Consider the following 12245-nt stretch of genomic DNA (forward strand, 5'->3'; position numbering starts at 1 on the left):
CATTTTAGACACTCTTTGCCCCATAACTTTCATTAAACTCCAGGTTTTAATAATACATCAATAATGGTTCCAATGTCAAACGTACTTTTTATGCCACGATATTTTTTTGTATTAAAGTTCGATTCCTCATGCACTTAAATCTGTCATTTCTGCCACATATAATATTTCAAATCTCACTGTGTGAACTGAACTCTATCAGCTGTTTCAACTCATCAGTCATCATCCACCTCTCCCTCCGACTCCTCTTTCCTCTCATACATTTTATCCCGCTGTCGCTCCTGGATCTCTTTCATTTCCTCGGCGTACCGGCTGAAAGCACCTCCGAACTTTCCCCATGCTTTGAACGGGATGGTGATAGAGTTCCTGTAGCTCGGTTTGACCTCGCTCACTCGCAGGAACACGCCGTATTTGTTTGACCCGACGTCAAAAAAGAACCGTTTAGAGTCCACCATGATGGATGTGCCCTCAGGAAGCTCCCCATAGCCCCCAACCGCCGTTCCACAGGCCAATTCCTCGTCGTCTCCACCATAATCATCTATAAGCTTTGCAAGGGCGTCTCTAAACTCTATTAAGCCTTGGGCCGGAAGGGCTATGGTCTGACCAGCCTGCATACCTCCTCCCGGCCCACCTACTCCGTACCCGGGCCCTCGGTTGACGGTCTGTCGGATCCGCAAGAACCTCCCCCGCTGGTTCTCCTTCAGATCAAGGTAGTATTTACGGTTCTCCCGGACCAAGAACTCGCTCTTCAAGGCTCGCCTGGGCCCACCGTCCTCTCCGACCGAGGACTGTGCGATCTGCTCCGGGCTGCTAGGCCCCAGTTGGGCGTAGTGCTCTATGAAATCCCCCAGGTAATCGCGAAACTCCGCCGCAACTGACATGGACAGAGTCAGGCGACTTTTGGAGCCCCCGGCCCCCACCTCGGCAATTTTGATGAACCTGCCCTTGTTGTTCTGCTTGACATCCAGGTAGAAGCGCTTGTTCTGGATGTCCAGGCGCTTGGACGCCAGCTCCTGCGTCTCCTGCTCTCTCTGGAAGGGCTGGTGCCCGCTCCCACCTCCCCCTCCGCGGCTGCTGCCACCGCGCTCGCTCCCACTGTCACCATCCGCCATCTTCAGCACCGCCAGCCAGCTTCTCCCGCTTGTGAGTATCGCCCTCTCCGCGTGCACACCCCCTTCATGGTCACCACCAAAACCCTCCCCGAGCGCTCCCACATTGGCCTTGGGTCTGTCAATCACGCCAGGTTCAACGAGTTTGTTTTCTCATTGGTCGTTTTCCGCTGGCTATCACGCCTACGTCTTAACATTCATACATGTCATTGGTTTAGATGTAGGTTCTGTTGACGTAAATATCGTGGACCACATCACCGTCCAATCAACGGGCCACAATATTGTTACAACAATTTTTACTATGGAGTACCAATAAATTGTAGGAGATCCTTTTCTCTGCAGTTGCTATATCATTTAAGGCAAACTGGGCAAGCGTTAAATTCTAGACTGGGGAATACTACATACATAAAAGTAGTAATAAAAGCAACTCCTTATGTCATAACAATGTCACAAAAGAGCACTCATTTACACTGAGATTAATACATTTAACCTTGCACCTTTTCATGAACCTAATTTCCTCAAGTAGGCTACTATGGTTCTAAAATACTTAGCCATGTGACTCCTAATATTTTCCCTGTCACCCAGATATGAATGTGAATATTTGATGTTGCTATTAATTCCACCACAGTGGTGCCCATCACACCAATCATCCCATCAATCAGTCAGACAGTGTTGTAGCAAATTCAGAGGGGTTCTGATTCAGAGGCAAGCATCTTACCAAGATCGCTACACTATATACCACTCCTTCACTATCTCACTTCTGACACCAGTGGAGCGAATTCAGTGATGGGTTGGTTGAGACTCGAACCCAGGGCCCAGTTTTAAAAAATACATTTAGTCCAGTTTTTTAAAATCCTGTGCTGTGTTAAATTCTGTTCCCCCTTCAGATGTTGTCTGCCTCGTCTTTTATGCAGTTTAAGAATCATAGGGGTGCTCAAACCAAATTGACATTTCATTTCCTACGGAGGTGCCCTGATTTGTTATGCCCACCAATCCAGTTCCAACCCATTTCAAATCCCAGCTCACCAAAGCTGCACCGAAAGCAGGGGGAGATTCGTTCCACCACTGAGGTGTCCTGACTGGTTTGTTGGAACATTGCTGTGGGGACTTGCTTCCATTCAGCCGCAAGGGCATTAGTGAGGTTGGGCACTGATGTTGGGCGATTAGGCGTTCCAATTCATCCCAAAGGTGTTCGATGGGGTTGAGGTCAGGGCTCTGTGCAGGCCAGTCAAGTTCATCAATCTCGAAAAAACATTTCTGTATGGACCTCGATTTGTGCACGGGGGCATTGTCATGCTGAAACAGGAAAGAGCCTTCCCCAAACTGTTAACTCAAAGTTGAAGCACATAATTGTCTAAAATGATTTCCCTATCTGGAACTAAGGGGCCTAGCCCGAACTGTGAAAAACAGCCCCAGACCATTATTCCTCCTCCACCAAACTTTACAGTTGGCACTGTGCGTTCGGGCAGGTAGCATTCTCCTGGCATCCGCCAAACCCAGATTCGTCCGTCTGACTGCCAGATGGTGAAGTGTGATTCATCACTCCAGAGAACTCGTTTCCACTGCTCCAGGGTCCAATGGCAGCAAGCTTTACACCACTCCAGCTGACTCTTGGTATTTGCGCATGGTGATCTTAGCCTTGTGTGCAGTTTTGAACTCAGTAGTGAGTGTTGCAACCAAGGATAGAATATTTTTCACTAGCTATGCGCTTCAGCACTTGGTGGTCCCACTTTGCAGATGAGCCGCTGTTGCTCCTAGACGATTCCACTTGACAATAACAGCACTTACAGTTGACCAGGGCAGCTCTAGCAGGGCAGAAATTTGACAAACTGACTTGTGGGAAAGGTGACATGCCAAGACGGTACCATTGCATGGCTGTGTGCTCGAATCTATACACCTGTCAGCAACGGGTTTGGCTGAAATAGTCGAATCCACAAATTTGAAGGGGTGTCCACATACTTTTGTATATATAGTGTATATTATTATATTATGAACAGTAGGGACGCCCTAAGCATCACGAATAGCACGGACCGCAGTAGTATTTCTCTGGCATTTATACTATCACAAAGCGTCCAATCCAGTTGCAGAGACTACCTACACTGTACAAACACTATTGCAATTGGTTGAAAAGACTGTTCGAACCAATAAACAGAGACGCTATTGGTTGGCTCTGAAAGCTCTCCCCATTCATTCGCTTGCCTTTTTTGCTCTTCGGGTTTATTGGTTTTCTCGGTTTGGAAATACAACAGGGAAAACTCAACGGCGACATGGTAACGAGTTTTAAAAAAATATGTATTTTATGTACGTTGTCTGTATTATAGGACAGATGATCGTAAATGTCATTACATTTTAGCACTGATATGCTAAACTGGCTAGTAAGAGTAACTAGGATTCACGACTGCAGCTTGTTCCGTGCGAAATAGGACGTCGACGAACACTCGAAAACTAACGAAAGAGTGCCATCTAGCTACATCTACGCCACCTGGCTTACGACCGACTTGCTTGTCATGCTTTTTCAAACATAACGTATATTAGATAAATATAAGTCCCGTCTCTTTCTGATGTAATATTCCAACATATTCGTAAAGTTTGGATTGTTAATTGAAGTACCTAGCTACGGTAACTAACGTTAGTTGCCATCTCCTTACCTTAGCACTGTTAGCTAACTACAGTAACGTTAATACTACCTGCTGTGGTAGCAAGCTACAAATGTACCAATATGTATTTCAGTTTTAGCGAGATACCTAAACCATTCTTCCTTCGTATTTGTATTGTAGTTAGCTATAGAAAGGCATATTTAGGCTTTTTTAGTTTTCTAAATTGTAGTGAATTGTCTTAGCGAGAACTCAAATGACAGTTTGCCAGTTACATAGCAAACGTTATGAATCGGAAATTGTCCTTTATCTTTCAGTTGGTGGAGAGACGTGTGTGTGATGAATCAGATTATTGTAATGACCAGCTGCATGTGCCTTCGGTTTGCTTGAAGTTACATTTACATTTTAGCTAGTCATTTGGCAGACGCTCTTATCCAGAGCGACTTACAGGAACAATTTTTAAGTGCCTTGCTCAAGGGGATTCGAACCAGGGACCTTCCGGTTACTGGTCCAATGCTCTTAACCACTAGGCAACAAAAATAAATTGGAGATTTTTAGTGTACTAATCATTTTTCTTTTGTACACCTACACCATCTTGCATCTCCTTCAGCTTGGTCACAGTTATACATCGCTTTGAGAAGAAAAAAGTGAAAGAAAACACATTTAATCACATTCATGCATCAGCCATTTAACTGAATCTCGTTGTCACTTTCCAGGCAGGAGGAAAAGCTGGAAAGGACAGTGGCAAAGCCAAGGCGAAGGCTGTGTCTCGCTCCCAAAGGGCTGGACTCCAGGCATGTACCTACATCTCTTTTCCCCAGGGTTTCTCTGTTGTATCAGTCACAAGTGAATCCTGCAACACAGATAAATGGGCAACTTCTACCTATAGCATTTATGACTGTGTGTTGTAGTTCCCGGTGGGTCGTATCCACAGACACCTGAAGACCCGAACCACCAGCCACGGCAGAGTGGGAGCCACCGCAGCAGTATACAGCGCCGCCATCTTGGAGTACCTCACGGCTGAGGTGAAAAGTTTTTATGTAACCATTTATTTATATATTTTTAAGGAGGCTCATTGAGGGCTCTGATGGAGGTCAATCAAGCAGGTTTTTACTCCAACCCTACCCTAATGGGCAAAGACTGAGACTATTGTTGTGTCACTCTCAGGTGTTGGAGTTGGCAGGGAATGCCTCCAAGGATCTGAAGGTGAAGCGTATCACTCCGCGTCACTTACAGTTGGCCATCCGCGGAGACGAGGAATTGGACTCACTCATCAAGGCCACCATCGCTGGAGGAGGTGAGTTTTAAACTCTTAGATTGGATTCATGTATTGGTCTTCCAGGAACTGTGTTTTACATTACAAACACCTCTTCACCTACCAATGTGTAGCAATAGCATCACACATTCATAATGTTCCTTTCACTCCCTCCTGCAGGTGTAATTCCTCACATCCACAAGTCTCTGATTGGAAAGAAGGGCCAGCAGAAGACTGCATAGAGGAAGTGACCTCACACCACCAGGAATTGTATTTTATTTATTTAACTAGGCAAGTCCAGAAGGAAAGGGGAGCCATATTGATTTTGTTTTGCATATTTGTTTGGGTAATTTTGTAACCGTAGTTGTAGTCTTTGAGGTATGTGTTGGTTTGTACTGTTTTAAAGGTGAAAGGTGGGGTGTTTAGGGAAGTTTTAAGATTTTTTTTCTGACAAGAAACTTGTACATTTTGTACATAGACCAACAAATGCTGAAGTTCTTGTCATGTTCTGAAAAAGTTTGAGTTGATTGGATATAGCTCCAAAAGTGTTTTATACTTACAAAGTTTAAAAATCTTTTAAACAACCTGTGTCTGTTATTTTAGTCATAAAGTGATTTCTTATTTAGCTTTGACCTTGCTTATCTTCAGAGATACAGTAGTTCTGAGATGATTTCATTGTATTCCATGGAGACAGAAGGTTGTCATTTTGTGGAGGGAAAGGAAAATTGGACAGAATTGTTTGATTTTATTTAACTAGGCAAGCCTGTTAAGAACAAACTCTTATTTACAATGATGGCCAAAGCTGGGCCAATTCTGCACCGCCCTATGGGACTCTCAATCACAGCCGGATGTGATACAGCCTGGTTTCAAACCATTGACTGTAGTGGATGCTCTTTGCACTGAGATGCAGTGCCTTAGACTGCTGCGCCACTCAGGAGCCCAATGAAGTCCATTTGGGTGTATCGCTTGTTCTGAAAAATCGATTACATTTTTCACCACAAGTTCATGTGTGAACCATCTTTCTCTCTTTTACGGATTGTGTGAGTTAGCTGCGTACTGACTCATCCACACAGTATGACCAAGTTCTTTGTCGGGCACTAGGTGGCCATTTGTAAACTGGTCGGAGCTATTGAGGTGTTTGAAATGACTACAACAAAAACAGTCCATATTCTGGCAATGGGATTGTTTTTCATTTTATTTTCACACAATACTTACAAATATATAAATCAAGTGGAAGAACTGAGATTATCTGATTTATAATGTAATTGGGGGAAAAAAACCTTCATTTTATCCACACTTTTATACAGCTGCCACATGACTTGAAACCGATCCAATAAAACTAACAATTTTATACTTAAATAGAAATTACAGTATGACAAAAGGAGAGCAGAAACACATTCATTATTGCTCTCTACCCTGAGTGGATAACTTTCTCTATAGTCAATACATTAGATGATAAGTGGAAGCCAGTGAAAATGTATTGGGATGTGTCTCACTAGTCTAAAGTAGTTTCCTTAAAACCTCTTTAGACTATTGAGATATCATCCAAAAGTTTTAATACTGGTGAGTGTACGGCTGGTAGGACCCAGTAGTGGGCATCACCAGGCCTGGGAGGCTGGAGTACTGGTAGAAAGAGTCCAGGGGGAGGCTGGGTAGGGCTGGACTGGCTGTGGATGAGCTGTAGTGTGGGTGGAGGTATGGGGTGGCAGCGCCCCCCTCTGCTGCATGATGGGGTTGGTAGGCATGTAGCTCGGGGTAGTGCAGGAGGTGAGAGGCTACTTTAGCCTGGCACGCTTGGGCAAGAGCGTCCTGGACCATCCTCTTCATCCTCATACGCCTGTTCTGGAACCAGTTACGGATCTGAGGAGAAACAGACAGGCGTTTTAGACACAGCGATCAAAGAAACCTTTGATAACCATTGCAATAGAGTCCCTATATGTATTTTTGTCTGCATTGCCTACCTGTTTGTCTGAGAGGTTGAGTTTCTTGCAGAGCTCAACCTTGTCCCGAGTTCCCAGGTAAGCGTTCCTCTTGAAGGCCCTCTCCAGACTGTTGATCTGCTCCGCTGTGTAGGCTGTACGTGGCCGCCTCCCCGTAGGGGGCGAAGAGGAGACATCCAGGGGGGTGGTTGGGGAGAGGGATCGCCCGCCCTCACTCTCGTACCCTGACGTTTCCCCCTCTGTTCCACTAATGAAGCCAGTCTCAGCCACTACTGAAGAAAGAGGGAGAAGTGATTCCAAATCCATCCATATGCTACATCGTAGTGGTTTCCAAGACTTTTGTGTTCTCTGAACCTTTCAAACACAACCATGTCTCCAGACATCGACTCAGTCTGAAGTGAGTCCTAACTATAGCGCTTTCAGCACTATAAGAGCAAAATCAGATGTAGCTATTTCTAAAGAATTCTGTTAATTCAATCAACACATAGCTCAAAACACACCCACAAACAACAGACACACTATTTAAATGAATGTATGGTTCCCATGTAAACTCAGATCCTGAGTTGATTTGAGGGAGAGTGAACCTACCTTGGTGCTTGTGGTGGAGGGGGCTACTCCTCTTAGCGGTCTCAGTGCCTGCCAGGCTGGGATTGCTGCGTAGGATCAGCCCATGTCCTCTCCTCACCTTGTTCTCTGTCTGGTTCTCTTTATTCTTAGGTTTCGGTCGGCAGTAGAACCCAGGCAAGCTCTCGGGGTGGGTCCCAGAGGTGCTGGTGGGTCCAGCCGCAACGGATGTCCAGGAAGAGGAGGGAGGTGAGGGGCTCGTGCTGCCCGATGCCCGACTACTCTGGGCCAGCCACTCAATGGAGAAATGTCCCCTCATGTTTGGATGATGGAAATATCCAACAAAATTAACCAAAATCCTGTTGTTGGGGTGGAGAAACTTGTCCTTTGGATGGATAGAATCTAATGCATCTTATCCTTCAGGTTCCAGAAATGCAGACAAAGTTCTCAGAGCTGGGTAAGTTTAGGTAAGAGTGTGTGTGAGTGTGTTCTTCTCTCTCAGTGGGTCATTGTCCTGATAAATGGAGTAATGATCTGAGTCTCAGCAGTAGAGGCAGTATTTATGCAGGGCATACCTCCTCATTTTACAACTCACTCAGCCCAGGATCAAAGAACACATCCTTCCCTCCCTTCTTCCCTCCCTCCTTCAGTTTTCACAACTGCAGAAATTAAGACGTCTCAATCGGCCTGAATGAGGCCATTACCCGCTGGCTCCAGTGAGTCTGGAGAGCCTCTCCCCCACACACAGTCACATCCTTGCTGTCCTCACCTCCTCTCTCAATCAGGGTTGTGCTCAATTCGAATGTAATTAAGTGATTTGAATTTGAAATTCAGAAATGTAAAAATGTTTTAAATAGCTTCCACTTTACAGTTTATTGAGAAGTCAATGAAAATAAATTCCCTTTTTTCAATTATAGATTTGTAACTGTTAGTTTACTTCCCAATTGAACCCGCTGCTCTCAATATAGCCCTGTGTGCGCGTGTGTGTGTGTGTGTGTGAGAGAGCTCATTACTTCATCCTATTCATGTATTCTCAAATAGCATTGCGTATTCACTTCCTTTAACATTACATATTTTCCTCCTGCTCCTCGGCTCTACCCATGGAATGAAAACAATATGAATATCATTAACTCTTCCAATAACACCTATTCTTGTGTATTTCGTAATATAAAATTACAGGATAATTTCATACATTCCATGATCTGTCCTGTTGATGCTACCCACATGAAAAAAATATTGTAGTGTATACACTATGGTAGGAATAGCATAGTAGTATTTTTTGCAGACTTTACTGTAGTATTTACATTATACTATAGTATAAATACTGTAGTGAAATTGTTTTTGCATATACTATAGTAATTACTGTAGCGTTTTTGCAGATTGTAATATACTTTAGTATTTACTGTAGTGTTTTTGGGGACATTACTAAAGTGTTTTTGTTTTATTATCTTTAACTTAGAAGTGGAGGGCTTTCTCCTTGAGGAAACCTACTGGAGAAATACTAAAATAGCAAATGTTCCATAATCTGTAGGTAGGTAGGTGACACTGGGTTCTGAATGGAGAGTTCAGCCGTCTGCTCTTTTCTATAACCATAGGGAACACAATACGGTCTATACTTAGCATGTAGGTTTCTCACTTATGGGTGGCACAAATTGGGATATAATGAAGGGTGGTATGGGCAGAGTATACAGTATTTTCTACATTGTGTAAATAATAGTGAAGACATCAAAACTATGAAATAACACATGGAATCATGTAGTAACCAAAAAGTGTTAAACAAATCAAAATATATTTTATATTTAGGTTCTTCAAAGTAGCCACCCTTTGCCTTGATGACAGCTTTGCACACTCTTGGTATTCTCTCAACCAGATTCATGAGGAATGCTTTTCCAACAGTCTTGAAGGAGGTCCCACAAAGACACAGCGGTTGGAAACAACAATCTCAAATTTGGACTCATCAGAGCAAAGGACAGATTTCCACCATTTTAGTAGTCAATTGCTCATGTTTCTTGATCCAAGCAAGTGTCTTCTTCTTATTGGTGTAGTTTAGTAGCTGATTCTTTTCAGCAATTCGACCATGAAGGCCTGATTCACTCAGTCTCCTCTGAACAGTTGATGTTGAGATGTATCTGTTACTTGAACTCAGTGAAGCATTTATTTGGGCTGCAATCTGAGGTGCAGTTAACTATAAGGAACGTATCTTCTGCAGCAGAGGTAAATCTGGACTTTTACTAAATAGGCATATCTTCTGTATACCCCCCTACCTTGTCACAACTCAACTGATATGCTCAAATGCATTACGATGGAAAGAAATTCCACAAAATAACTTTTAACAAGGCACACCTGTTAATTTAAATGCATTCCAGGTTGAGAGAATGTCAAGAGTGTGGAAAGTAAAGGGTGGCTACTTTGAAGAATATCAAATATATTTAGATTTGTTTAACACTTTTTGGGTTACTACTTGATTCCACATGTGTTATTTCATAGTTTTGATGTCTTCACTATTATTCTACAATGTAGAAAATAGTGAAAATAAAGAAAAACCCTTGAATGAGTTGGTGTATCTAAACTTTTGACTGGTATTGTATGCAAATTAAATACTGTAGTATTTACTATAGTTATCAAAAAATGTTTTTGTTTTTTGTGTGGATAATACTGTAATATATACTAAAGTATTCTACAGTATACACTCTAAAAAATAAAAAGGTTCCTGAAGTATCCTTTAGGGGTTATTCAAATTAAAACTGTGGGGGAACCCCTATAAGTTCTTCAACGAACCCCATTTAATGGATCCTCAAAGAACCTTTTGAAGAACCGTTGGGGGTTTATTTTTGAACTAATAATAATAATGAACTATAATTCTATAGTAAGTACTGTAGTATTATATAGTAAACTGTAGTCTTTTTTATGTGGGTATAGGCCATATTCAACCAGTTGGATGGTGACCAGGCTTGATTGGTTTAACATAATGCAATGATGGCTGATCTGCCTGGTGATTGTTGTCTAATAATTATCATTCTCATTGGATCTGTCTCTACTGATGAGAGAGATAGGACTGACAACTCTGATGATTGGGTTTTTGTCGATTTGTTTGCGCAAAAATGTGAAGATCCCCTTGGACTACGATATACACTACCGGTCAAGTTTTAGAACACCTACTCATTAAAGGGTTTTTCTTTATGATGGACTGTCGTTTCTCTTTGCTTATTTGAGCTGTTCTTGCCATAATATGGACTTGGTCTTTTACCAAATAGGGCTATCTTCTGTATACCCCCTCTAGCTTGTCACAACACAACTGATAGGCTCAAACACATTAAGAAGGAAAGAAATTCCACAAATTAACTTTTAACAAAGCATACCAGTTTATTGAAATGCATTACTACCTAATGAAGCTGGTTGAGAGAATGCCAAGAGTGTGCAAAGCTGTCATCAAACCAACTGGTGGCTCTCAAATATAAAATATATTTTGATTTGTTTAACACTTTTTTGGTTACTACATGATTCCATTTGTGTTAATTCATAGTTTTGATGACTTCACTATTATTATACAATGTAGAAAATAGTTTTAAAAATTAAGAAAAAAACTCTTGAATGAGTAGGTGCCTAAAACTTTTGACCGGTAGTGTAGGCTTCTATTGGCCTAGTGTTAAAATGTAAATTACAGTCACAAATATTAGGCTACTGAACTGCGGTATCGCTAAAAACCTGGAATTATAAAACTGTCCTTCAATCAACCACATCACTGTTTTACATTATAGAAACTATTTCCCATTTAATAGTGTCCCATTATGGAGTTGTGAGAGGCTACTAAACGCGATTTCTGTCTCTTAAGACGGTCGCCTCGAGACTTCCCTGTCAATCGGGAATGTGAGTATCAAAGAACCGCGGCCCTCTGAAGTGACCAGTCCACGTTAATGACCAATTAGCAAGACTACACCGAGCGCCATGGCGCGCGGAGACAGCCGTCTGGCGGTGGAGAAGTGGAGAGATAGAGCGCAGCAGCCCCCGGATCCATTCCACCCACCGGTCCGAATAACAGCCCGTCATTATCTTATCAATGGGTCGGTTTGTGATTGAGCCGATTAATCCCTAACACAATGTATCACTCACTCAGTCACCCTGCATATTATCCACATGCCACCCACTCCCTCCCCCACCCCTGGCTTCCAAGACGCAGTGGAGGAGATAGACCAAAGCTGTGAAGTAGGCTAGCCTTTCAGAAAAGACAGGACCGTTTAGTCTGTTATCCGCCATAAAGGCGAACGATTGACTTGATCCCCTGATCCTTATTGTAACACTGAAAGAAAGACCATGAGGCTGGCAGAAACCCAGCTGAAGCACGAATCCACAGCAGCGCGTCACCGCTCCTGTCTCCAAACCCATCTACACTGCATAGTGCGCATTTGGCCAAGTTCGCTCCCTGCCTGGCAGAAAGTGGGGTTTTTGTAAAGTAACCTAATACTGTTTGGAAATAGGTTTGTAATATATACTGGTTCTTACATTTTAAATATATAGTTTTTTAATTAAATGGTATCAGATATTTGACTGCTTTAAATGGATAGATGGCCGTAGGCCTATCCATAGGCAGGCAAGGCCACTATAGGCTTGTTCACCACATGAACATTCTCGAAAACCTCATTCCAAAATCAAAGGCTTTAATATAGAGTTGGTCCCCCCTTTGCTGCTATAACAGTCTCCACTCTTCTGGAAGGCTTTCCCCTAGATGTTGGAACATTGCTTGGGGAATTGCATCTATTTAGCATTAGTGAGGTCAGGCACTGCTCTT

The 12245-nt window shown here is 42.9% G+C and overlaps 3 protein-coding genes and 1 non-coding gene across 7 annotated transcripts; 1 reads left to right on the forward strand and 3 right to left on the reverse strand.

The window, feature by feature from the left end:
• Positions 1-212: 212 nt before the first annotated feature.
• LOC110509306 (transcriptional activator protein Pur-beta) lies at positions 213-878 on the reverse strand. Its single transcript, XM_021590234.2, has one exon. It carries the CDS (start codon positions 876-878, stop codon positions 213-215), a length of 666 nt encoding a protein of 221 aa, XP_021445909.1.
• On the forward strand, positions 535-6314 carry LOC110509554 (histone H2A.V). Of its 4 annotated transcripts, none has more exons than XM_036967356.1 (5): positions 535-1140; positions 4417-4494; positions 4612-4740; positions 4868-4997; positions 5136-6314. In XM_036967356.1, exons 1-5 carry the CDS (start codon positions 985-987, stop codon positions 5195-5197), a joined length of 555 nt encoding a protein of 184 aa, XP_036823251.1. In that variant the 5' UTR covers positions 535-984; the 3' UTR covers positions 5198-6314. The 4 variants fall into 4 exon arrangements, with proteins under 4 accessions (XP_036823251.1, XP_021446168.1, XP_036823252.1 ...); XM_021590493.2 differs by having other exon boundaries at positions 543-1140; positions 4612-4725; XM_036967357.1 differs by lacking the exon at positions 535-1140 and adding an exon at positions 3225-3376.
• On the reverse strand, positions 6124-8131 carry LOC110509556 (homeobox protein vex1-like). Its single transcript, XM_036967355.1, has 3 exons — positions 7484-8131; positions 6917-7167; positions 6124-6815 (listed from the first exon to the last, which is right to left on the reverse strand). The coding sequence occupies exons 1-3, from the start codon at positions 7776-7778 to the stop codon at positions 6510-6512; spliced, it is 852 nt and encodes a 283-aa protein (XP_036823250.1). The 5' UTR covers positions 7779-8131; the 3' UTR covers positions 6124-6509.
• Positions 8132-8923: 792 nt separating this feature from the next.
• LOC118945681 lies at positions 8924-8978 on the reverse strand. Its single transcript, XR_005040796.1, has one exon. It is a non-coding gene; the product is annotated as a U7 small nuclear RNA (small nuclear RNA).
• Between the last annotated feature and the right edge of the window lie 3267 nt (positions 8979-12245).

This window comes from Oncorhynchus mykiss, chromosome Y (genome assembly GCF_013265735.2).
Source record: "Oncorhynchus mykiss isolate Arlee chromosome Y, USDA_OmykA_1.1, whole genome shotgun sequence".
Lineage (NCBI taxonomy): Eukaryota > Metazoa > Chordata > Actinopteri > Salmoniformes > Salmonidae > Oncorhynchus > Oncorhynchus mykiss.